Raw genomic sequence first — 26,192 nt, 5'->3', positions numbered from 1 at the left:
TGCATTGTGGCAGTGAAAACCCTTAGGGTAGATGTCACCAAGTAGTGGTCCACAGGAAGGGAGGATCAGCATCTGGGTTTTGTAGGATTTTTTTTTTTTTTTGTAGGCTTATTTATTGAGAGAGAGAGAGTGAGAGAGCGAGAGAGAGAGAGAGAGCGCACAGGGGAGGGGCAGGGAGAGAGGGAGAGAGAGAATCCAAAGCAGGCTCCACACTGTCAGTGCAGAGCCCAGTGAGGGGCTTGAACTTATAAACCATGAGATCATGACCTGAGCCAAAATTAAGAGTTGGGCACTTAACTGACTGAGCCACAGGCACCCCTGTTGTTTTTTAATCGGAGGTTAAGTATCTTTATAAAGAGCATACTACCACCCCCTACTGTCTACCACTCCTCCACTTTCCTCTGACTTTCTGTTCCCTATAGGCCTCTGGGTTTGCAAGGCCAACTGGAGGGCAATTCCTGTATCACCACTCCTAACAGCACCGGATGTTTTCATCAATGACTCCTACCCACTTTTGATGAGAGTAAGCTCCAGATTCCTGCTGGTCTTACCTCTGCCATCTCTCTCATGTTCCTCTACCCTTTACCTTTCTATCACCAGTGCCCTGAGTTCAGGCCCCCATTACCTCTTCTCTAAACTACTCTGACAGCATTTTTTTTTAAGATTTTATTTTTAAGTAATCTCTCCACCCAACGTGGGGCTCGAACTCACAGCCTTGAAATAGAGTCACATGCTCTATTGATTGAGCCAGCCAGGTGCCCCAACTACTATGACAGCTTCTTAACGGGCCTCTCTGTTCCAGTATTTCCTATCTTCAATCCATTTTATGTACTGCTGTTGGCTTCGTCTTCTGGAAGTATGGCTCCTTAATGTCACTTTCCACCCACCTTTTTCTGAACTCCTTGGCCAAGCATTTAAGGTCTCCCATGGCACAGTTACAACCCACCTTCCTAAAGTTTAAGCCCCTCCACACCATTTCTGTACTCTGGGCTCCAGCCAGACCAAAGCACAAACTGTTTGCTTCTATCTTGGGGCTTTCTTACTTCCATGAATTTTTCACAATCTTTTGTTCACTTGGAACACTCTTTGCCCCCATCTTTGCATGTTCACATTCTATCAGTGTGCAAGGCTGAAATAAGAAACCACCTCATCCCAGACAGAATTCATCTTTCCTCCTCTAAACTTCTGTAGCCTTTTCCATTTTCAGGGTGACTGAGGTTCTTTCCTTAGCTTTCCTACTAGCCCTGAGTCCCTGAGAATAGAATCTGTATTTATCTTTGTATCCTCTAACCTAGCACAAAGCTCCATTAATATTTGAACAGATGAACTAACACATGAATACATTTCTCACCTGCAACTTGGCAGTTAATGGTGACATTCACTCCTTGCACTGTTTTGATGGTGCTTCCTACATCAGCTGTGATTGCAGGCTCCTCAGTGTTGATCACAGTCACTCGTGATGTCTTCACTAGTGGCTTTCCTGAAAGTGGGAAGGAATGTGAGATTTTACTAAATGGTGGCTATGGGCTTGGGTCATTCACTTGAAACATGGGATGACCCACAATGAATAACTAGCATACCCAGGCTTTTCCCACTAACCACGTTTTCCTTTGAAAAAATTGTAACTGCACAATATAGCAGCCATCCACCCACCTGCTTGCCCACCATAGAACTGTCAGAAAAAGAACGAAGAATCTGAAGATGGAGAATAGTATCTAACAAGCTGGGATGATTTGTGATTTGTGCATTTTATCGTTAAATTAATAAATGATAGTATATATTCTATTTTAAAGGCTTATTATTTTCTATGCTTTAAAAAAATGTTTATTTATTTACTTTGAGAGAGAGAAAGACAGCATGTGCACAGGTAGGGGAGGGGCAGAGAGACAATCCCAAGTAGACTCTGCATTGTCAGCACAGAGCCTGATGTGGGGCATGATCGCACGAATTATGAGATCATGACCGGAGCCAAAGTCAAAAGTCAGAGGCTTAACTGACTGAGCCACCCAGGTGCCCCAAGGGCCTCTTGTTTTCAATCAATTTTTTTTACTTTGAGATAATTATACATTCACATGCAGTTGTAAGAGATAACACAATCTTGTGTACTCTTTACCTAGATTCCCCCAATAGTAACATCTTATAAAACTATAGTATCATAACTAGGACATTGACATTGATAAGTTAAACTAAAGAACATTCCCATCACTAAAGGAGCCCAAATGCTGCCCCAACCCTGCCTTAATCCTTTGGTAACTCTTAATCTCTTTTCCATTTCTAAAATTTTGTCATTTCAAGAACGTTATAAGAATGGAATTCTATAGTACTGTAATTAAAAAAAATTTTTTTTCCACTCAGAATAATTCTTTGGAGATTATATGGGGTCTCTAATGGTACCATGGTTGTGTGCTTGCGTCACTTGTTGAAGGACATCTGGGTTGTTTCCTGATGTGTCTATTTAAATAAAGCTGCTATAAATATTTCTGTACAAGTCTTTGTGTGAACATAAGTCTTCATTCATCTGGGATAAACGCCCAGGAGTGCCATTGCTAGGGCATACGGTAGTTGCATGTTTAGTTTTTAAAGAAACTGCTGAACTGTTTTCCAGAGTGGCTATATCATTTCACATTCCCATCGGTAACGTATGAGTGATCCATCCTTGCCAGCATTTGGTGTTGCCATTGGTTTTAATTTTAGCCATTCTGATAGGTGTGCAGTGATATCTCATTGTGGTTTGAGTTCCCATTTCCCTGATGCTACTGATGTTGAATATTTTTTCACATGCTTTCTTGCTGTCTTTATATCCTCTTTGGTAAAATGTCTCTTCGTGTCATTTGAGCAGTGTCTAACTGGGATATTATTTTCTGTTGAGTTTTGCAAGTTCTTTACATTCTAGATATTAGTCCTCTGTCAGATACGTGGTTTGCAAAGACTTTCTCTTACTGGTATTGTGACAGTATTTATGTTAAACTACTGTATCAATCGGGGGAGAATTGACATTCTATCTTGAATCTTTGAATACACGAACACTGTATGTCTATTTATTTAGATCTCTTTTAACTTCTTCCATCAATGTTTTATGGTTTCTGACACACACGTTCTATATACATTTTGTTAGATTTATGCCTAATTATTTTGATTTTTTTTGAGGGATGGTAAATTACATTGTATTTTCAATTTCACTGTTCATTGACAGTACATAGATATACTGCTGATTTTTGTATATACTGTAACCTTGTTAAACTTACATGTTAGTTCCAGGACTTGTTGTGGGTGGATTTCTTATAATTTTCTAAGTAGGTGATCATTTTGTCTGCAAATAGTGTTATTTCTTCCTTTCTGATCTGTATGCCTTTCATTTCCTTTTCTTGCATTATTTCACTGGATAGAGCTTCCAGCCCTGAGTAAGAATGCTAGAACTGAATAAGAATGCAGAGTAAGAGTGGTGATAGTGGGTTTGGGGTATGACGAGTGACTTTTAATTGATACTTGGACATTTTCATATTACGTTATGCAAATCTGGATCTTATTTAAGCCTACTGTTTTAGTTGGCTTTCTCTGCAACCACTAAGGTGGGGGAGCAGGGAAGGGCCACCTTATTACTACCCAATGGAAATAGAGGTCCAGATTCTCCAGCTGCCTCCTTTGTCACTCAAATGGGGGACTCCTCTGCCGAGCAGAGCAGTGGTGGGACTTCTGGCTCCCCACGTGGTCTCTACTGGCTCCACTGTGGGAGGGGCCTTAGTGCTGTTGGGTAGTAGGTCAAAGTCCTGACTCTCCAAGAGGCCTTCTGTAACACCACCCCAGAGTAAAGGGTAAAGAAGGTGTTGCAAGGTGAGGGTAGAATTCCAGGTTCCCAATGTGCTTTCTACCCTGCTTTTCGCCCTGTGGGGATGAAATTTGTCTTTTCTGACACCACATCCATGGGGGTACTGAGGAACAATCACTTCACATCAGATGAGGTGAAGTCTAGGTTCCCCACTCAGCCTTTGCTGGTGTGGGTGGCAATGAATCATGGGTTTTTGTTTTGAAGTAGAGCTTCCCAAAAGTTTTCTGTCTGGTTAAGCCACCCCTTTCCCGGTCCTCTGGCTAGAGAGAGAGGTGTTCGGTTGAGGCATTTTTTTCGTGTTCCCATTGTATCTGCGGATGGCTGGCTTCTTCAGCTCTGAGTTTGGGAGTTAGGAGGCAAAAAGAGAACCCAAGGAGGTAACAACTGTGTAGTACCACAGTCCCCGAGGTCTCTAGCCAGTCTGCTTTTTCCTCTCCACCTTTGAGTCTTCAGTTTGCTTTATGTACAGTCGCCATGGATTTTAATTATATTTAACAAGAAGAATGGGGACAAGTGCATGTGCGCCACCTTCCCGGAAGTAGAGGTTCTGTGTACGTGACATTTTAATGGGCCTTTATCAGCTGGGGCTAAAAATCCAGCACTTTGTGTACACGGCCACAAGATACAATTAAAAGAACCATTTATTAAGCACCTCGGGGAAATAAGGGTCCACATGAAATAATTTTTTATGTACCCTAAGCTTACTTCTTTGTAAGCCAAATGGATTTAGTTTTGTTTTAGCCATTTTATAGGCAGGACACTACAAGGTTGTTCCCTCTTCTGTACCTTCATTAACTGTGAAGAAACCCCTAACTCAACAATGCCGTTTAACTTGCTTTTTATACTTTATGTTTTCTCCCTCATCTATTGATCCATCATTCCTGCCTGCACTGTCACACAGCCTCCTGTTACAAGCTGTCCTCTTTCTTCTCCTCTTCCCTTTTAACTGTGCTCTAGGTATAGGTTGTTAAGCTCATTAAAACTATGTTCCAAGGCAGAAGCTTGAGTAAGGTCTGAATACGTGCATAGGCTTTCCATCCTTCTTTTGACTGTTTAGGGGTCTTTTTCCTTATCTCACCTGTATATACTCCATATATATATGAGACTGTGTAAGACCTGAAGTGGAGATGAGTGACTTTGAACTATGATGGTTTCCAAGAATAACACAGGGTGATAATAGGGGAATAATCTGGAATGACAGTGAATAAATCCCAGCGTATTTTCCTTACCTCCCTACCTGCAGAAAGCTCCCTGCTCTAACTCCAAATATACCTTAAGTCTAACCCGCCCCTCTGTCGCTATAATCTAATGTTGTCACCTTCTCTGGCTGGACTGCAGCACAGCCTAACTGATCTCACTTCCACCTGTCACTATAGTCTCTTCTTGTGACAGCTACAGTGATCTTTCTCAAACATGAATCCGATTATCTAACTCTTCAGTTTAAATTATCCAGTGCTTTATCAGTGCGCGTAGAACAAAATTTGAAACTCCTTTTCACAACCAACCATGTCCTCTATGGGTTCAGGCCCAACTGTCAACCTCTCCTACCTCACTGGAGCCACACTCCCCATCAATCACTGCTCTGGCCACACTGACCTCCTTTCTCTTCCTAAAACATCGGCTCATGTACCAGGGCTCTTCCCTTTTCCTGACAGCCTCTAGGTACAGACTTCTGCATGGCTGTCTTCTCCAGTTGTTCCTCAGGTGCAAATAATATCTCCTACTGGGACCTTTCCTAACCACCCCATCTAAATCACGCATTCCTTTATCCCTGGCCAGTCATTATGTCTCTTACCACCAACTTCATAAGCAAAGAAATATCCGAATTTATCATTTATTTGTGTATTCTCTGTCCCCATCCGTCACCAAGTAACCTCCATAAAAGCAGGGATCACATCACTCTTGTTCTCTTCTTTATTCCTACTGCCTAATCCGGGCACATTGGTAGGTCCTCAATTGATATCTAGTAAGTGAATATATGTGTGCGTTTCGTATGCTATGTGTATTCTGAATTTGTTTTTGCTTTCGTAACAACCCCGAGGCAGGTAAAGTACTTGTTTTATGTAATCAAAGAATTGAGGTTCAGAGAGGCTTCACGGTTTGCCCAAGATCACAGAGCTGCAGGTAGTAGGGGTAACCTAGATTTTTGACCTAAAGTCTGGTGCTTGTTATACGGAATCTCCAATCCTTGTCTGTGGACTGGCTGTCTCAGAACTCCCTGGGTACTTATTAAAAACATAATCTTCCTGCTATAATACAAATTGCCTCACTGTGCAATAAAAACAACTGTGCCAATGGAGAAAAGTAGGTAAGGGACCAGAGCGTTTCAGGCTCACAATTACTAAGTTATTTTTCCTATAGGAATTTTAATAATAAAGTTTTTTTTATAGCTGCAAGTGTATAGCTATAAAATTCAAATGTCACTGAATTAAATCCAGCCCTTAATTAATTATATTGAGTTTTTGCTCAAAAGTACTGGCCTTTTGTCCTGTCACTAGAGGTGCTCTCATTTGCAGAGGCTACTTGTGCATTTCTCACTACCTTCATGATCCATTGTTAAGACAAATCACGTTACCCAAGTATTTGTAATTATAAAATACTGTTTCTATTTTTTTTCTTTTTAATGTTTATCAATTTATTTTGAGAGAGAGAGAGAGAGCGAGCTTGAGCAGGGGAGAGGCAGACAGAGAAGGAGAGAGAGAGAATCCCAAGCAGCCTCCGCACTGTCAGCACAGAGCTCCACATGAGGCTCAAACCCATGAACTATGAGATCATGACCTGAGCTAAAATTAAGAGTCAGATGGTTAACCAACTGAGACACCCAGGTGCCACTGAAAATAATGTTTATCAACCTCTTACATCTATTAGAAAAAGGTTGTATATATTACTGAGTCCCATTCCAGACCTGCTAAATTTGAATCTTAGGTGGTTTAAAACCAGCACACAGGGCAACGACTTTGACTTGGGACACAAAGTTTCTCCCTACCCCAAGAGTAAGGCAACCGTGAGATGGTTTTAGGTCCCCTTTGATTTACTCCACCGTGGTTCCCAAGGAAACAGATTCATCCAATGTGCATAACCATGCCATTCCAGTATACAGGAGAAGCTTTGCCAGTGACAGAGTTCAGACTTCTGATAAAGTTTTCTGTCCTGGAATGGAAGCTATAATCTCCATTTTCAGCAAGTTCATAGGTAATTCTGATACACAGCCAGGTTTGAAAATCAACAAATACACTCTTCTGGTTTTTCCGTAACTGATTTCTCTGATTCTGGTGAGTTGGAAAGATTTCTTTTAAGAGACCTTTGCTAGTTCCTATTTGAAAATTTCAAGTTGGACCTTGATTTTAATGGTCAGCTAACAACAACAACAACAACAGCACCACCAGCAGCACCAACATGAACCTATTCTAGATCATCTGGATGACGACCTAATAAGTGAGTGCTGCTAAGTGATGCCATGCCTAGGTTTGTGTCTGATTATATTCACGTTAATGAGTTTGACTTGAAAAAAAATTTTTTTAATGTTTATTCATCTTTGAGAGACAGAGAGAGACAGAGCATGAGCGGGGAAGGGGTAGAGAGAGGGAGACACAGAATCCGAAGCAGGCTCCAGGCTCTAAGCTGTCAGCACAGAGCCCGACACAGGGCTCGACCTCACAAACTGCAAGATCATGACCTGAGCCGAAGTAGGACACTCAAGTGACTGAGCCACCCAGGCGCCCCGGAGTATGACTTTTAATTATGGAAGTTAATTAAGACGAAAAAAAAGACTAGAGATGCACAGAGGGAGTGAAATGATAAATGTTTGTGCTAAGACGATGCTCAAAAACAAAAGTCACGGCATGCTGTACTCAGAATGGCTTTCACAGTAGGCAAAACAGAAACGTCCCACGGGACTTGGGCCGTGACGGCAGGGCCTCTGCAGTGTGAGGGGTACCTGGGCTGTCAGGCTGGTGGGCACGTGCTGCTGGCAGCTCTTCCCTTCTTCAAGTCAGCATCAGCCAGCAGAGTAAATTCACACTCACTGATGTAAACCGATAGGGTTTATAGATTAGGCTTTCCTTTAATCTATGCATTTCTCTTACAGCTGGCTAAGAGCGAGAGAGAAGGAGATTAAGCCTAGTTATACATGCCTAAGAGAAACAAAGAAATGGAAACAAAGGCAAGTGTTTCCATTTACTGGGCCTAATATGAGGAATCAAGCCCGTCCGAGAGAGTCAGACCTAGAAACAGCAGCATGAAGGGAATCGTTTTTGCTCAGTTCAGATCTCATACCCCTTAGCTTTTGGATTATGGTTCCTGTTAGAAGTCATGTGGAAGAGGGGAGATACAGCCTCACTAGTGATAAGCAAGGGCAGCCCTTGTCACAGGGTGAACGTGAGGCACAGCTAAACCCGTGTGTCGGTATCCAATGGTGTGCTACCTTGTGATGCCTCTACAGCAGAGGAGTTCGGCCACCCAGGCACTGTCCTTACCCTGAAGGATGAGCAATGGGGAGACAGGTATGGATAAATGAGCAGCCCCAGGAGCAAATGCTCAGAAATACATTCCTGGGTGTAGCCTAGGTTCTGGCTCATGCCTCTTTCCCGCATGTGTGGCTCTGGGTAAAATCAAAACCCAATGGGAAACAATCTGAACATATGTGCCTGAAAAATATCTTTGGCCCAGTATAAAGGTGATTGAGAGAGGAGCCAGAGGAGATGGAAGGTTTGTTTTTTGAGTGCAGCCAAGAACAGAGAGCATTGTGAGTAACTTTTTCTCAGGGCCCAAGTCCAGGCCTCTGCTAATAGGAACTTTGTTTTTAACAGCGTGATGCCTTCCATTTTAGAAGCTCCGGCTGAGGCAGATTTACTACTAACCAACTCCTTTCTTCTTCTCAGTCACACAGCTAGGTCACTTCTCAGCCTCTTTGCAGTGAGGTGTGAGCAAGGTACCAAGTTCTAGCTGATGGAATGCGAGAATACCACTTCTTGGCCCTACCTTCGAAATCCATCCTGAGCAATGATTTATTTCAGACTTTATGTGAACAAGAAACAGTCTATCATATTTAGCCATCATATATTTGCATTTTTTTTTTGTCACAGTAGTTAGCAAGGGCTAATTAATCCAGGCTTAGTGAATATCTGTTAACTCATTGAATGAATCAAATGGGTCCTTCTTTCAATTCTCCTAACCTTATGAGTCACAAACATCATTTGAAAATGGTTCTTTACTATTGTGAGCCATCAAAAGTGAATCATACTTCAAAGACTTGAGGTTCTTACTGTGTAGCTGGAGGCAATCTATGCTGGGAAATGTGCATGTGCGTTCATTCCCAGGCAAAATGGGACACGTTGAAGATGACTGTGGTACAGGGCAGTGACAGAAATGGGAACTGCGGGCAGTGGGTTTAGAGACTACCTGAGAGCTCCAGAACGGATGTGTCAACGGCACATAGGTTTGAGATTCTGAAGCCTGAACTAGCGATTGGCAGAGTCCTCCTAGGGTACCATTCAGGTATGGACTCTGGGTAACGTGCATGAGGACTGAGCAGCAAAAAAAAAAAAAAAAAAAAAAAAAAAAAGCATGATAAACTAGTGATGTCTACAGTGGGCATGGGCACGAGAAGGGGCAGCCCACACATCAGGTGTCTGGACTCCATCACTGAAGAGTGACCTTAGGCAACTTATTTAATCTCTTTGTACCTTGGTTTTCTACTTCTATGACTGCAGAGAAGAATAGACACATTAATGTATGTAAAGCTGTTAGAAGGATTCCTTAGCACAGTATGAGGTTTGAATAAATGTTAGCGATTATCGGCATCAGATCTGCAAAATGGGAGGAAATGCTGTGACGGTGTTGGGAACTTCTGGTAAACTAAGAAGAAAGCAAGTTTAAAGAAAATAAAGAGGAGATGAACAAGAAAAAAGAGAAGGATCAAATCTGTTAGTGAGAAGGAACTCAACTGTTTCAATTTTGAAAAACTGTGAAGGTTTCAGGATAATTACAAAAAGAAGAAATTTAAATACGATGGATTCTCCAGAAACTGCCATCAGCATCTGGACAGACACAGCTTAAAAGTCACCCCAGGACTGGTCTTGTTGGAGACCCCAGAAAGCATCTACTTGCAGAGAAATGAGACTGCGTATGCTAGGCTGACTTGCCAGGGACCCCTGCAGTACAGTTCAGGAAGCCAGCTGTGATAGCCAGTGGCCCCAAATCTCAATTCAGGAGAAAGGTGAAGAAGGTAGTGACACCCACTAATGAAAAGATTAGAGTATTCAGCAATGGGGTGTTACAAATGTCACATACTTTCAATATCTAAAACAAAGCAAACTGTATTCAGCCCAGATTTAATCAATGGGTGATGTCTTGTAATAAATGAGACTATCCAAACAATGCCATAAGAAATGCTCACTTCTGTAAGTATCACCGGTTTCTCACACGGGCCACTGGAGGTAAATCTGCAAAAGCTCTCTGAAGTGAGAATTCCCGGTTGAAGAATTTGAGACTCATGAGTTAAATACAGTTAACCACGATCAGTGCGATCTCATAAAAGCCCTTATAAATACCAACATCTTAGACATCTGAAATTAGTAATGATGGATACTGACTATTACCAGTTACCATCCTGCGCCGGCCAGAAACTTTTCAGGATCTGGCTACCTGGCAATTTCAACAAGAGTTGCTTTGTTACAGATAATAGTTATACTGAAAAGCATGATTTTTTTCCCCTTAGTCTGGTTCTCCTTCCAAATACCTTTCACATTTTATAGCTCAGGAGTTTTTAACTCCTTCCTGTCCTGCTGTCTCTCATGTGGGGTCTCCTCCTCTTCCATCTCCTGCCTCCTGATTGGCATCTGATCTTTCAGTCCACTCTGCTTACCCTGTCCCCTTTCTCATCACTGGTCCTTTGGAAAACTTTCCTCTCACCTATTATTTTTCTAAGACATCACTGCAAAAGCTGTACTTCTTTGCTATCTAGTCTTCTGGTTTTCCAAAGAAAGGAATAAATTTGTAAATGCTAGGATTTCAGGTACGGGGAGTTTATAGCTGGTAGTGGTGGTGGAGTGGGGACTGCTGTTCTTGATTTGCATGTAAGAAATTCATAGGAGTCTTAGGTCTTCAAGAGACTCACGTGTGCATCTGTTTAAAACCCCTCTGTTTATAATAAGGACACAGATTTATAGTTCTAAATCTGTTTCTAAATTTTGAAATGAGGCAAATACTTTGCCTAGAATCCTATTTATTCCATTATTACAATAGTTTCCTTTTTTTGTAATAGCAAAAAATAAGTGCTTCTCTTTCATCCAAATTGCTACATGGTTTTAGTTAGTGTAATCTAATAAATTATTATGCTTTGCATAATACTCTGACAACACTGGGAAATGTGGTGTAACATGTGCTCAGAGAATACAGAAAACAAAATACAGAAACCAGACAGTACTGGTAAACTCCAGGCTATGTTCACAGCACAGACATGTTTAGCCTCAAAATAATTTTTTTTAAAGTTTGAATTAGTTGAGCTTAGTTAAAAATGGAGATCTGTGTCTGTTTTGGTTTGGCTTATCTGGAAAAATTAGAAGGTCTATCTATATGCATTTTTCTATGTCAACAGTTAGATGAAAATGAACTATGCCTTTCAGACAGGGTATGCTAGGCAGAATAATGCCCCACACCCCCCAAAGATGTCTGCATCCTAATCCTTGGAATTGGTGTCCATGTTATGTTGTGTGGCAAAAGGAAACTAAGGTTGCTAACCAGCTGACTTTAAAATAGGGAAATTATTCTAGAGTATTTAGGTGGGCTCAGTCTATCATATGAGCTCTTAAAATCAGAAGAGGGAGAAGTGTGTCAGAGAGAGGCATCATGAGAAGGGCTCAGTCCACCATTTCTAGCTTTGAAGATGGACGAAGAGGGCCAGATGCCAAGCAATGCAGTAGCTTCCAGAATCTGGGAATGGCACCCTGTTCATAGCCAGTAACAAAACAGAAACCACAGTCCTAGGTAGCAAGGAATTAAGTATTGCCAACGATCTAAATGAGCAAAAAACAAAAAGCAATCTCCCCTAGAGCTTTCAGAAATGAATGCAGCCTGTTGACATCTTGATTTTACCTTGTGAGACTGTACTAGACTTTGACCAAAGAACTGTAAGATAATATATTTGTGTTGTTTTGACAAAGTTATCACTACAACAAAGAAGGTATATAAATGACTAGTAAGCACAAAAAAGATACTTGACATCATTAATCATGAGAGAAATAGAAATTAAAATCACAATGAAATATTCTCATTCATGAGCATGGTTATAATAAAAAGAATGGACAATAACAAGCATTGGCGAGGATGTGGAGAAACTGAAACTCTCATGCATTGCTGGTGGAAATGCAAAATGGTTCGGCCACTTTGGAACACAGTTGGTAATTTCTTAAAAAGTTAAATCCAAATGTGGCACATAAACCAGCTATCCCACTTTTAGGTATCTACTCCCAAGAGAAAGGAAAACATAATTCCACACTGCACGTGAATGTTCACACAGCATTATTCACAACATACAAAAAGTAAAAACAACCCAAATATCCATCAACTGATGAATAAAATGTGGTATATTCATACAATGGAACAGTATTCCACCATAAAAAATTTAGCATATGTGTTACAACGTGGATGAGGTTTGAAAACGTTATGCTAAGTGAAAGTAACAAATGACCATGTATTGTGTGATCCATTGATATGAAATTCCCAGAATAGGTACATCGATGGACACATACATCAGTGCTTGCTTAGAGCTAGAGGAAATGGGGGGACTAGGGAGTGATAGTTAAAGGGTATGGATTTTATTTTCAGTATAATGAAAATGCTCTAAACTTGAGCAAGGTGATGGATGTACAACTTAAGGTACTAAAAGCCATTGAATTATATACTGTCAATGGCTGAATTATGTAGTATGTGGATCATTTTTAAAAATTTTAAATAATTTAATAATTTAAATCATGTTTTTAAAAAATACAATAACCTTGGATCAGAGTGATGGTTACACAACTTAAAAATTTGCTAAAAATGGGGCGCCTGGGTGGCTCAGTCGGTTAAGGTTCTGACTTTGGCTCAGGTCATTATCTCATGGCTTGGGGGTTCAAGCCCTGTATTGGGCTCTGTGCTGACAGCTCAGAGCCTAGAGCCTGGAGCCTGCTTCAGATTCTGTTTCTCCCTCTCTCTCTGTCCCTCCCCTGCTCATGCTTTTTCTCTGTCTCTCAAAAATGAATAAATGTTAAAAAAAAAAAAAAGTAAAAAAAATTTGCTAAAAAAAAATCACTGAATTGCACACTGACAACGGGTGATATAAATTATACCTTGATAAAGCTGAAAAAATAGTTTTAACCCAATTTAATCTATTTGTGATGATTCGGGAACATTGTGACTATTAATTATTTGGCACCGAAAATGACAGGAATTGGGATTTCTTTGACCTTGCTATCCTGTTTAGTTGGTGTGCCTTTAGTATAAACATTGTAGGGCCTAAGGTGGTGGTCAGGGCTCAGACTCCTTTTCAGAACATTCCCAGGCTGTGTGGCTTCCTTCTACTCTCTTGTTTTCAATACCATTTCCTAAAGATATTTTTTGCCATTGTTAGTGTGTCATCTACCTCTACTAATGATTCAGGTGGAGTCGATGATTTCTTGGAAGACTAAGGCAGCAAGTGGTGCTGTCCTCGCTTTTTCTGCATGTTCCACTGCAGAATCCTAGATAAGTGACCCCACATCTAGTACAACCATGTGATGCTACAGTGTTTCTCAGAAACAACTAACCCAGGCTATGCTATATCCCGCTATCTGTCCAACCACCCATCCTTCCCTCATTCCTTCGGACAGATGTGGGCATCACTTTTTCAGAATTTGAGACAGGCTAGTTTGGATCATTTGTACTTTTTATGTTTGTTTATTTTGAGAGAGAACGTGAGCAGGGGAGGGGTAGAGGACAGAGAGAATCCCAAGCAGGTTCTGTGCTGTCAGCGCGGAGCCCAATGCAGGGCTTCAGCTCATGAACTGTGAGATTATGAACTGAGCTGAAATCAAGAGTTGACACTTAACTGACTGAGCCACCCAGGGGCCCCAGGATCGTGTGTACTTCATTTCCTTTAGTCTACTGAAAAGCAGAGCAGGTTAGTTGGATTCTCTTGCTAAATTCATGCCCATTTTATCTAAGTTCTATAAAGACTGGTGCTCTGTAGTGGGCAGGCTACACATCTGTGCATACAGAACAAAACTTAAGGACGCTGATTACTCAGGATTATATCAGATAATAAAATCCCTTGATGGCAGCTTGGATTAGTCAATGGCCAATACCCTGTGGTCCAGAGCACCATCTGGAACATAGCCAAACTTGTCTACCTTTCCCTCCGATCCAGAGCACTGGAGAAAACCTCCCTTTGTTTTTGCCACTGGTGACGAAACCCTCTCTAGCCATCTGTAAAGAAAAGCCCTTCTCTGGTTAACAGAATTGCTGGCTAAAAAAAATTCAGAAATGCCAATTTAAAATGAGTTACATTATAAAACCTTACAAAACTGCTCATCTTTTATTGCAGCTACTAAATCATGATGGGGAGGGGGCAGAGAAAGAAGAATTTCAAGGACAACTGCCTTTTTATTTTCCTTTTTCTTTTCTGTGATCTCTTTATTAGACACAGTATGTGTCAGCTATTCAACTCATCAAAAAGCAGAAAAGCATGCCAGGAAAGGAGAAATATTTTCTGTCTCTCTCTTCCTGTGAAAACTTCAGATGAGCTCATCTGTGTTCTCTCCTTTCAATGAAAGATAAGCTCATCCCTCACCTTCTTCCCATTTTCCAGTGATGATGTCAGGCAGGCCTTACAGTATCTCTTTTGTGATCTTATAAAATCAATGACAACCAAACACGTTTCCCTCATGGCTATGACCTCATCCATGGTTTACACCTGGACAGGACTCATCTGCATTGGTAAGTAGAACTAAACTCCACTGATCCAGACTGAAGCAATTTGCCAGGAAACTACTGCTTTCCTTCAAAACCCTGCTTTACCATTCAGCTTGGTTTCTGAGCAACCTGGCTGAGTGTTGAATCTGACTAGTCAAGAGGGTTCTCCAATCTTTGTGCCCATCTCTGTGCACACCAGAAACTCTCCTTTTACCCAGAACTGTCTATACCTCATGTAAAGTAATAAATACTTCAAAGAGTTAGGTATGTGACATTTTGGGGATAATCTTACACTCCTCCCTACCTCCTATTACCCTCCCATCCACCGTATGCTACTGTCATCTACATTCTGAGCAGTGAAACACATATCCAATTAAGTCACTTGAGGACAGAAAGGAATTTTGTGCCCCTGTGTTTACATGGCTGTGGGCTTCCATTCTGAACCAGGGAGGTTGACAGGAGGCTATCTCCATACTGAGAAGCAAAGTAGTCTCAAATCTCTGAGACTCAAAGATAAGTCAGCACATAATGGATGGGTTTGAAGAAAAGCAAAAGGATACTGAAGAAAATATTTTACAGGACCGAATAAGGCAGAAGGAGGAAGATTTGGCTGTAATAGCATGTCTGAAGCTGAATTGTGTTTAAAGAAAAATTGTGTAGAGAGTAGCAATGGACCAAAAATGAATCTGAGAAGCAGAAATGGGGCACACTCCCTATAGAGGATGGGGCAACTCAATGGAAGAGGTCTGGTTGTGAGCCAAGGAGAGCTCATCAGGCCCCCTTTCCTGTGGCCCATGTGAAATATTCCTTACCACAAGCTGTCTCCCTTCCTCTGAATCCAGGAAGGCCGGCCCTTTCCAGATGGCTAATTCAACTTCCCCAGCTGGCATTGAGACATTGAGAGCTAGGTGCTCTACAAAAGGTTTGTGAGCATTCCAGTCTCTGAGAAGGAGTCTTCCCTACTGTAAAAACAACTTGGCTTTTGTTTTATGTGTTATCCTCACAATAATAATAGCTAACAAATATTGAGTGCTTGCTATATTCCAGGCACAATTATCAGCATTTTATATGAATGAATGTATTTAATCTTCGCAAAACCCCACTGAATCGTGTGCTAGTTTAATCACCATTTACAAACGAAGAGGCCAAGTCAGAGAGAGTAAAGAAGCTGCTCAAGGGTATATAGCCAGGAAGCGACAGAGCCAGGATTCCAATCCAGACCATGAGGCTACAGAGCCCTCAAGCTTAACTGTCAGGCTCTGTTTGCTCTTGTGAATTATTATGAACAAATTTCCCCATTTCTGGTCAACTCAGGCACACTGGCCAGACCAAAGTTCAAAATCGTGGACACACCTGAGTATCTTGAGTCTCAAAAAGATGTTTTTCCCTTTTGGTCTAACATTCATACTGAAGTCAAGGAAAACACACACACACACACACACACACACAAAACCTGCCATGTTTTTAGATGTGCATAAGCACTGAGATTTACCATGAAGATTTAAACAAAATTTTTAAATATTTATTTTAAAGAGAGAGAGAGAGAGAGAGAGAGAGAGAGAGAGAGAGAGAGAGAGAAAGAGACAGAGTTCAAGTGGAGGAGGGGCAAAGAAAGCAAGGGAGACACACAATCTGAAGCAGGCTCCAGGCTCTGAGCTGTCAGCACAGAGCCCAACGCAGGGCTTGCACCCACAAACTGTGAGATCATGACCTAAGCTGAAGTCGGAGGCTTATCTAACGGAGCCACCCAGGTGCCCCTTACCATGAAGATTTCATTGCAAGTGAGCTGAATCAGTTCCTAAGTCTGTACACAGAGTTTCAATATGAAGACTTATAATGAAAAATACGTAGAAGCAAACTTGGACTAATGTTTTACACATTTTAGAATTGCTTTCAGGAGGTATTTCATTTTAGAAGAGCTAGAAAAAGGAAACATTTATCAAGTGTGAACTATGTGCCTGGCATTGGGCTAGGTGCTTTTTCACATGCACAATCTTACTTAATTCACAAAATCCCATAAAATATTATTATTTTCATTTTTACAGATGAGAATGAAAACTCAGTGAGGGTGCATACTTTGTTCAAGATGAGCAGTATAATTGGTAATCAAATTTAGAAATGCTTGACATCCATTTCCCCCTTAAATTTAGTGTATATTTGGGTGGTATTTTATATGCTGCTACATAGGATCTTGCATACATTTGAAGGAAATTATAATTATCTCTCGATTCTAGGTAGTCCTGTATACATCTATTGCCTTTACTAGTCTGTAAGCATTATGGAGCACAAAACTCAGGCCTTATTTATTGCTCATTGTTCCCCAGTACTTGGCAGAGGGTGTGCTTAGAACGGTAGCTGGTGTGCCACTTAATACTATGTGTTGACATTGGCACAGGTGTAGCAGATAATTCCAGGTAAAGACACGAATACAATCTTAAGGCAACATATGCACATTTTGAGCCTTAATTTTTAGCGGGACTACTGGATTCGTGAGCACACCTGAACAAACCCCACCACCGAAGTACAAGGGCACAGTCCTAGGTGTGGTGTTTGTGATCAAATTCATAGGCCAAACCCTTTCCTTCCATTCCCTAGTGCCTCTTTTGCTGCTCTCTCTTTTCTGGCTTTGAACACTTTGGCAGCCTCCAATAGCTCTTCTCCAAAGAGTTGAAGACAAGTCTGATGTTACAATTGCCTTACTTAATTCCAGACAGGTTTCCATTAATCGTATTAAATTCAGGTGAACAAAGGGTATTTAGTCTGTGACGGAGCTGAACCGTATCAGGATAAATATAAACAAGAGAGTTAGTTCCGTAACAGCCACTCTTTGCCAACAATTGGAAGCATGTCAGCAGTGCCCTTGCTACGGCAGGCTGGAGTGTGGAAGGCAGAAGAGATTTTAGGAGATTGGTGCTGTGCATCTGGACTCTGTATAAAGAGGGGAATAAAGATTGTAGCTGGAATACATTAGGAGAAAAGCAAGTGTTCTATTCACACACACAAAATAGGCATTAAAATTATCAGTCTTTAATCTACCCCTGGGCCCCTCAGCTTGCCTTATTCACTGCTGACTTTCATCTTCCCTGGAAAGCCTCCTGCTAAAGGTCCCTTTTCTGATCAGCCTTAGGTCATGGGGGCAGAAATGCTGTTGCTAAACAGATATGCAAGGGAGTAGCATGTGTGACTGGAGAACAGTGTGACAACATAATCCCAGCATGGACCGATGAGGTCAGTGTGGGGTGATGTTGGCTTTTCTAGCATCTACTGAATCATCTGACGGGAGCAGCAACTGAAAAGAATAAATACAAACACATGCAACACACTGCCAAAAAGACTGCCTGGCCCAGATCTGAGAAAAAAGATCCTCCTTTGGTAGGATAGGTGGATAGGGAACAATGATCTGGGAGTTAGGAGGCCTCATTCCCTTCTTATCTCTACAACCAGCTGAGTGGTTGCATGACCTCAGCTTACCTGGACTCTAAGAAATGAGGGCACTGGTACACTTGGTATCTAAGGTCTTTTTCAGTTTCACAGGCAAGGATTTGTGTCCTATGTAAATGAGGTTTTATAAAGTACATGATGACAAGACTACAACCTTGGGAGACATCATGTTCTGCATTGCAATGTTCTTACATCACATGTGTAGAATGTTTTGCCTGACCTTTATGGATAAGGGGAAAGTGTTGGCAGGTGCAGTACAGCAAGAGGTTTAAATAAAACAGAATCAGAGAGAAAAACACTCCTGCTTTAAACCATGACCACAGAATTCCAACTACCCATGAGTCTTGAAGTGTTCTTTGCAACAGGTGTAACAAGGAGAAATGACAGGTCATGGCTCATGTTCCCTAACATGTTATTTACTAGTACACAACTCCTTTGCTTATGTTGTTCTTTCTTTCTGGAATATGTCACCCACCTATACTTATCAAAGTCCATTCATTCTGACTCTGACATCTCCCAGATGGGATGAAATGTCCTTGCACACCCTTAGGTTATCATTTACAGCACTTATTTCATTCACTCACTCATTCATTCATTCATTCATTCATTCATTCATTCATTCATTATACCTCATATTATACTTCATCTCCACTTAATTATAACTACAGCTTATAACCTTTCTGAAGGCAGTGTCTAAATCTCATTTATGGATGTGTTCCTGGGCCGGCTTGGCACACTGTAGGTATCTACTCAATAACGGCACAGCAGCGAGTCAAACTACACAGGATTTTCATGTTACCTGCTAATGTGACGGCAATGGAGACAGAGTCATATCCCAAGGCATTTGTGGCATTGCAAGTGTAGAAACCCACATCAGCTTCCACTGGTGCCAGGATCTGTAAGGAATCATCTGGCTGTAGAAGAATCCTGGAGCAACAGAAAAGAAATGTAGACCTGGTCACGTCAGTTGACTCCTTTTTGGCATTTAATACTGGTAAGGCAGGAAAGAACTGTGTTTTAAGACAGAGACAAACCAGCCACAGTGACACTCAGGAACCCAGGCTCTCTTGCCACTATGTTTGGTGTGATTCTGATAGCAACCCCAAATGAGCCTTTTGATTGCTTAATCAGCTTTTTGATTACTTGATCTAAAAATACCAGTTGGAGTAGATAGCAGATGTGTGCTGAATACATAGAACACCCACAACAGGGATAAGAGGGGATGTTGGAATGAATGGTGCAGATGGATTTGGAGAAGGCTTATTATGGAAAAGGAAAAATCATAAAGGAGGACTGGAGCTTTATTGGATGGTGAACAGTAGGCAGGGCTTCCAGATATGGAGAAAGGCATCTGGAGTAAAGACTGAGAGGTGAGAGGAAGCAAAAAGTCAAAAATATTGATGAGAGAATCTTGATGCATATGTTTGAAGGAAATTGTATGCCTAAATACCTCTCAATTCTAGGTAGTCATACATTCATCTATTACCTTCAGAGCCTGTGAACATTAGGGGGTGTAAAACTCAGATCTAATTATTTCCCATAATACTTAATGAAAGACCCTCTGTAGGAGAGGTGCACAATAGAATGAAGGCAAAGCCTGCCCTTTAGGGCAATGGTAGAGAATTCCAGAATAATCCCCATCTAGTTCAGACACTTTGCTTCCCCTGAAAAGAATTATAAGAATCACATTGTGAGTGTCTAACATGAGCTTCAAAACCCACTCCAGTCTCAGTCTACTATTTTTTCTTTTCTGGATTATGTCATTTCTAAGAACTAGCTGCTACATCATGGCAGTTAGTGACTAATGATGACTTGAAACTGATATCTTGGTGACTTGGTGAGGCTGATGATAACTGGAATCTGTTGATGGAGGTGGGGATCCAGACGGAAGGGAGGAGAACAGGGTAGGAGGCTCAGAGATCCAGGGCCTGGACCTGCCAGGGCCTTAGGTTTGTAAACCATTCAACGCACAGAAATGCCTTAGAGGTGGCTTGTAGCCTCCTATAGTCAGTCATTTCCATCTTTGTGATAATTTCCACCTCCCTAGTTTCAAAAGGCCCAAAGATCTGTTTACCTAATATCACATTAACATCCATCTGTAGGAGGTAAGTTGGAAACAGGGGTCATTTTTCAGGAAAGGGAGAAAAAGCACATGAAAATGTCAGAAGAACTCACAAGACTTGGTGGTGAAATTAACACTAGGAGTCGGACCTCCTGCCCCAACAACACGTTCTCCCCACTATACAATTCTTTTCTTTCTTCACTATTTCTCCTGTTGGGTTCTCTCCAGACTCTATGGGACTGGCAGTTTGGCGCTGCCTCTTGTCAGCTCTTAGTTATTCTGAGGTGGGCGACCTGTCTGGCAATGAATCAGGCTCCCTCAAGTCTGTCTTTGGCCTTGGGCCTATTGCACTGCTTATTCTTACTTCCTGTCAGGAGAAAGGCAGGAAGGGGGAAAAGCAAGGCTTACATGTTTCAATCTTCAATCTAGTTATGCAGTTCTGGTAAAAATGGGGAAGGAAATAGAAAACCTCAGCTAAAGGGAAGTTTCTGGATGGTCTGTGTTTGATTCAGTGCCATTCCAGACCATCACCTTTACCGCTGAGGACAGTCAAGCTTTTGTGGCATTGAACTGGAGCTGAAGCTTCAAGAGGGATGGGAGAGACACCATGGTAAACTGTGGTAAAACTCATCCACTCATTCATTCACACATCCATCAAATGTGAAGTGCTTTTTCTCTAAGTCAAACAATTACATGTTAGTTTCTTTCAAAGAAGCTAATAAGAGAAAGATGACTATCCAAATTTCTGATCTCTGGTAAACCACATAATATGTAATAATGTCACTAAAAGGAATCTTAATAGACACCACATATTATCATTGTTAAATCCCTTCAGGTATTCAGACTGTTTTAAGGAAAATCAAAGACTGACTTTATGATATAAATCTTATGATGTCCAGGAACATGTATGCCTCCATAATGATTTCCAAACAGCAATAATAAAAGCAGGCTTAATCAAATTTCATGATGACTGAGTTTAGTCAATCATTATTCGGTTTTACTACAATCAAAAGGTAGGGATTAGAATTTGCTACATTCCCAAGTCCATTGGTATAGTTGCCTCCTTAAAACCAGCACCCTCTCTCTCTTCCCTACAGAAAGGTATCTTGAACATTCAGAGCAGGAGGCTAGAAGACAGGTCTTCTGAACTTTATTTTGGTCCTGGTACTGCTTAAGTAGTCACCACTGGCAAATCTCTTTACCTTCCTACATTTCAGCTTATCAATATCTAAAACCCAGTTGAAGTAGGTTTTCCTACTCAGAGGAAATTGTAAAAATAAGGTATATAAAGAATTTCCAGACTATCTTTTGGTATTTCCAATGATGCTTTTATAGGTAACCTTGGACATTCTGAATGAAGAATTCAATGCAAGGAAGGACAGGAGTGGTAAGATTGTAAGAAAGGAAGAGATGCTATTGGCCAATTCTCTCCAGCCCCCGATTTATTAGATCTCCATATTCAGATCATTTTTTCCCCCATAGAACTACTGTATCTGCCTGATCTTATGCAGGAAGTGTAAACCACAGTGGGTCTGAACCACCTACTTTTTAAGGTGGGGGTTAGCTTTTGCACAGGTGCTACTGAGTGAGCCATAATGCTTTCTGAGCTGGTCTGAAGCTTGGAAAATATTTCCACAAAGGTGATAAAGAGGAGGAGGAGAGCTTTCACACCAGGCTAAAAGCCATAAGGGATGGCAATAGTGGGAATGGAAAGGAATGAACCTAAGCCTTGATATTCACCATTTGCATGTTCTTTTAGTCCATAAAATGTACACATAGAGATAAAGAAGATAACAAAACCTACATGGGACAAAATCTGAATTTGTCACTTATTGCATATACTTACAAATTATTTATACTCATAAAACTGAACCTTTTAGCCAAAGGGGGGCTACAGAGTTATTTGGTAGCAGAGTCAGAATTTGAAGTGGAGATTCTCAGTCTAGCATTCTTTTTTTCCATTTATCATGTCTTTGATATGTCCTTCACATTGACAGTTGGGGGTTTGGAGGCTGCCACCAGGGGGAGCTGTAGTTATGGAGAGGGTTCCTATGCAGGGCTCTCTAGGAAACATGACAAGGCAAAGGAAAGGGCTTGCTGTGGAGAATGAGGTCGGCTTTAGTCTCTTTATCTAGCCTGGCATCTAGGGAGAGAGATTCTTGGGGAAAAAACGTTTTCTTTGTATTTCAGGCGTCTACTCTATTAATTTAACTTAATTTGTTAGTAGCTGATTTCTGTCAGCTTGTATTTAGTTTTCAGATTTGACAGGCCTGTTTTAGAATGCACGGGCACAGAAACATAGTGCTGCTTTCCAAGCAAAACCAGAAAGATTTCTCTGGGGTTGTTTTGGAATTTAAGGAATCAGAGAATGAGGGGACATGAAATGGGGCATAATTAAGGCCTACATAGAAAATGGTCCTGTGGTCACATTAGGTATATTAATACTAGCTGCTTTTCTCCCATACCCATACCCCACTTCCCTTTTGGTTTAATGAGCTAAAACTTAACTGCTTTATTTCTTTGGTCATAGTGTTAGCCAGAAAATAAAGGAATTTGCTTTTCTGGTGGCCTTGTAAGCTTCTTTGTGACAGAATGTCTTCTCAAGCATTCTAGCAATGAAGGAGCAGCTGAGAGAGTAAAAATAATTACTATAGTTACAGAAGTATGGCCCTGATAAACCTTGTGAGTAGGATATGGACAAAGTGTCCATGGGCCAGTCCTATCAAGGACAAGCTCCTTGAAGTGAAGTTGTCTCCTCTGCATTTGTAATGGTCAGTGAGAAAGTACTCTTATTTGAAAAGGAGGCGGCTCTGGGGGTCTAAAAGAAAGCTTCTAGCAATTCTGAGAGTGGGGTGGTATCATGATGCCTTCCTCTGAATCCTTGGTTTAGCTGTGGAACACTACGGTCTTGTGCAGGCCCATCTCTCAAAGTGACCTCCATGACCAACCACGTCTAGCTGCTATGGAGAGGAAGGGTTCTGATTTCAATCAAGAGAGACAGAGTCATGTGGAGGTCGTGGGTAAGCTTTTCAACTCTGAGCCTCTAAGTTCTTTCTGCAAATGGAGGATAATACTGACCTCAGACAATTCTTACAAGAATCAAAGGAAGGAGACCCATTCTTATGGTTTTGTAAGTAAAATAAATAAGCTTCAATGTCAAATGCATTTAACAAATTGGTATTTTTTAAAAATGATTCAGGTGGTAGTCACCTATGTTATCATCTTGGAACTCCTTTTTGAGAGGAAATTTTAAAGGTCTGGACACAGAAACAGCCATTGGCGACACAGGCCACGATGTTGTACCATCTCAGGCCTCCCACCATGACAAGCAAGCATTTAAAAAAAAAATTTTTTTTTAAGTAAGCTTCATGTCCAGCATAGAGCCCAATGCAGGGCTTGAACTCATAACCCTGATATCTAGAGTCAGACCAAGCCACCCATGTACCTCTGATAAACAAGCATTCTTAGACCCACTTTAGGTCTCAACACAGGACTGGATGCTGGAAATCATAGGTACATTCTTTCTCTTTAGAACAGTATCTTCCTCTCATCCTTGCAAACTTAACCTGTCCCACATCCCAGCAGAAACTTGTTGCTCTAGTCAAGATGGCCTCTTTGGCTCTCCTTGTCATTAGCTTGGGGCTGAATTCATGCTCTTTCTCCTCCCATCTATCCTTCCAAATTCTCCCTTTCAGTTAAGAATGAGTCAAGTTTTACCACTTGTGTTACCACTGTCCACAAGAATTTCTTCCTTTCCTGATCATCCAGAGTTGTTCTGAGCTGTACTACAAAACCTTTTCTACTCTACAAGGTCTCATTTTTTCAGTTAGGTGGTAAACTAATACTTCACGGGCTGAGAGTTTTTTTTACCTCTTTCATAGTTCCCTCTTCAATAGTTCCCTAGCACAGTGCTATCATGCTGGATAGAGACTTCAGAATAATGGAGCTAAATATGATCATGCTGACAATATAGCATAGTGGTTAAGAGAATAGACTCTGCAGGCAAGCTGCCTGGGTTCCAACCCCAGCTTTACTCTTAGTCACTTTGTAACCTTGGGCAAGTCATTTCTTAACTTCTGAATGTCATAGTTTCCTTACCTATAGAATGAGGAGAATTATAGCACCTATCTAAGATTGTTGGGACTATTCTACCTGTGCTCAGGTATTTAAAGATCGCACATGATCTGTTGGGATGAGCACTGGGTGTTGTATCTAAGCCAACGTGACAATAAATTATATTAAACAAAACAAAAACAAAGCAAATGATTGCCCAGTGTGTTAAAACCTATGGAAATACAGGTTGTTGTTGTTATTGACATGACCATCACTGTTATCATTCACTCTTCATGTCTGAGCCTATGTATTTTGGATGCTGTGAGGAACTGTTCTGACAAGGGTAAATGACTGAGAAATGTAGAGGTTTCAAGGAATAAAACCAGGCACGTGGAAGTGGGTGGACAAGGGTTTTTTTGTGTGTGAATGAGCAGGGAGTGAGCCACAATGCCTTTACCTTGGTGGTAGCACTGGGGGTGGAAAGGAGGAGCAGAGACTGAGGTCACATGGCATGTCAGGTTGGCAACCATCTCAGTTCTATTCCTGACTCCAAAATTTCTGAATAAGTACAGCTACTTATTTTCATAACTGCTTTAACACTATTAACCAAATGCTGAAATCTTAGAACGCTTAAAAAAAAGCCAGAATCCTGCAATTGCAAAAAAAAAAAAAAAAAAGTATATAAATAATGAGGAAAAGAATGAGATTTGGTAAAAAGTGAGTCTACAAGGAAATACATGAAGTGAAAGCCAGCTGTGTAAAGAACATCAGCTCCAAACTCTTAGGAAAAGATGCTGAGGACTCTTACTTACTCTGAAATGCAGGTGGTTTTTTTTTCTCTGCCTAGAAATTTTTTAGATTAGGATAATTAAATCTAGCACAAAGGGACAGTGGGGGCTGTTACTTATTAGACAAGTGTATAAGCTTTCTACAATTTTATTATGTCATCCTATTAGATTGATATTTTTATCCCTTTTGAGAGAGAAAGCAAAAGCTCAGAGAAGGTAAGCAACTTGCTCAGCTAGTGCATGGTGGAATCAGGAATGGGGAGTGAACTTTGACCCTTAAAAAAACTGACCATATCCAGGCATCCACTGGGGCCTAATAGTAAGCCATGTGGTTTGGCTTCATTTTGGTGGGGGGTAATTTGTGCCAAGGTTTGTAGTTACTCAGGGAAATGGACAATAACTAACAAGAATATTCTGGATTTTAAATAACTAGAAGGCATGTGGTTTGGCCTCATTTTTGTTGGGGGGGGGTAATTTATGCCAAAGTTTGTAGTTACTCAGGGAAATGGATAATCACTCACAAGAATATTCTAGATTTTAAATAGCTTGAAGCTGGAGGAAAAAAAGAATGCTGTGAGAAGACCTCCTCTGTGAGCAAGAATTTTTTTTTTTCTGAAACCAAAAATTATAGTAGCCTAGAGACTTGCAAGGGAGAGTTTTGTTTTGTACAGATATTTTGGGGAACCGATTTGAGGTTCACGAAGAGTTTCATATCACCATTTGGCTAGGGCAACTTTTTATAACCTTGGCTGTTTTTAATGTAATTGCCAACTAAAAGTTATTTGATGCTGGAAGCTTCAGGGTTGCTCCAGGTGGAAGTATAGAAAATATTCTTGGAATGGGAAAGGCCACCTGACCACACATTCTTAACCCTGTCCTAGTACTTTCTGCCAAACTCTTCAACATCTTTCTCTTCAGAAACTCATGAAATCTTGAATTTGCTAGTACTTGTAGTTTTATTTGCTAGCTGGGTAATTCATTTCAAACTGTCAAGCTATGCATGAAATGACTCTGACTCGATTTCCTCTTGGCCTGGGAGAGGGATCAAACTCTGGTCAGCTGCCACCTGCTTTTGTCAACAGAGTTTTATTGG

General features: G+C 41.0%; 1 protein-coding gene across 8 annotated transcripts in view; it reads right to left on the bottom strand.

The window, feature by feature from the left end:
• Positions 1 to 26,192, bottom strand: part of ADAMTSL1 (ADAMTS like 1) — an 883,534-nt gene that overhangs the window by 83,157 nt on the left and 774,185 nt on the right. For all 8 annotated transcript variants that reach the window (XM_045043887.1, XM_045043888.1, XM_045043889.1 and 5 more), the window contains 2 exons: positions 18,996 to 19,123; positions 1,352 to 1,480 (listed from right to left, as the gene is read on the bottom strand). In XM_045043887.1, coding sequence (XP_044899822.1) covers positions 1,352 to 1,480; positions 18,996 to 19,123 — 257 coding nt within the window. The remainder of the gene's footprint in view (positions 1 to 1,351; positions 1,481 to 18,995; positions 19,124 to 26,192) is intronic.

Source organism: Felis catus, chromosome D4 (assembly GCF_018350175.1).
Source record: "Felis catus isolate Fca126 chromosome D4, F.catus_Fca126_mat1.0, whole genome shotgun sequence".
NCBI classification, from domain to species: domain Eukaryota; kingdom Metazoa; phylum Chordata; class Mammalia; order Carnivora; family Felidae; genus Felis; species Felis catus.
Note: the sequence above shows the minus strand (reverse complement) of the source record. Positions and strands in the feature narration are given on the sequence as shown.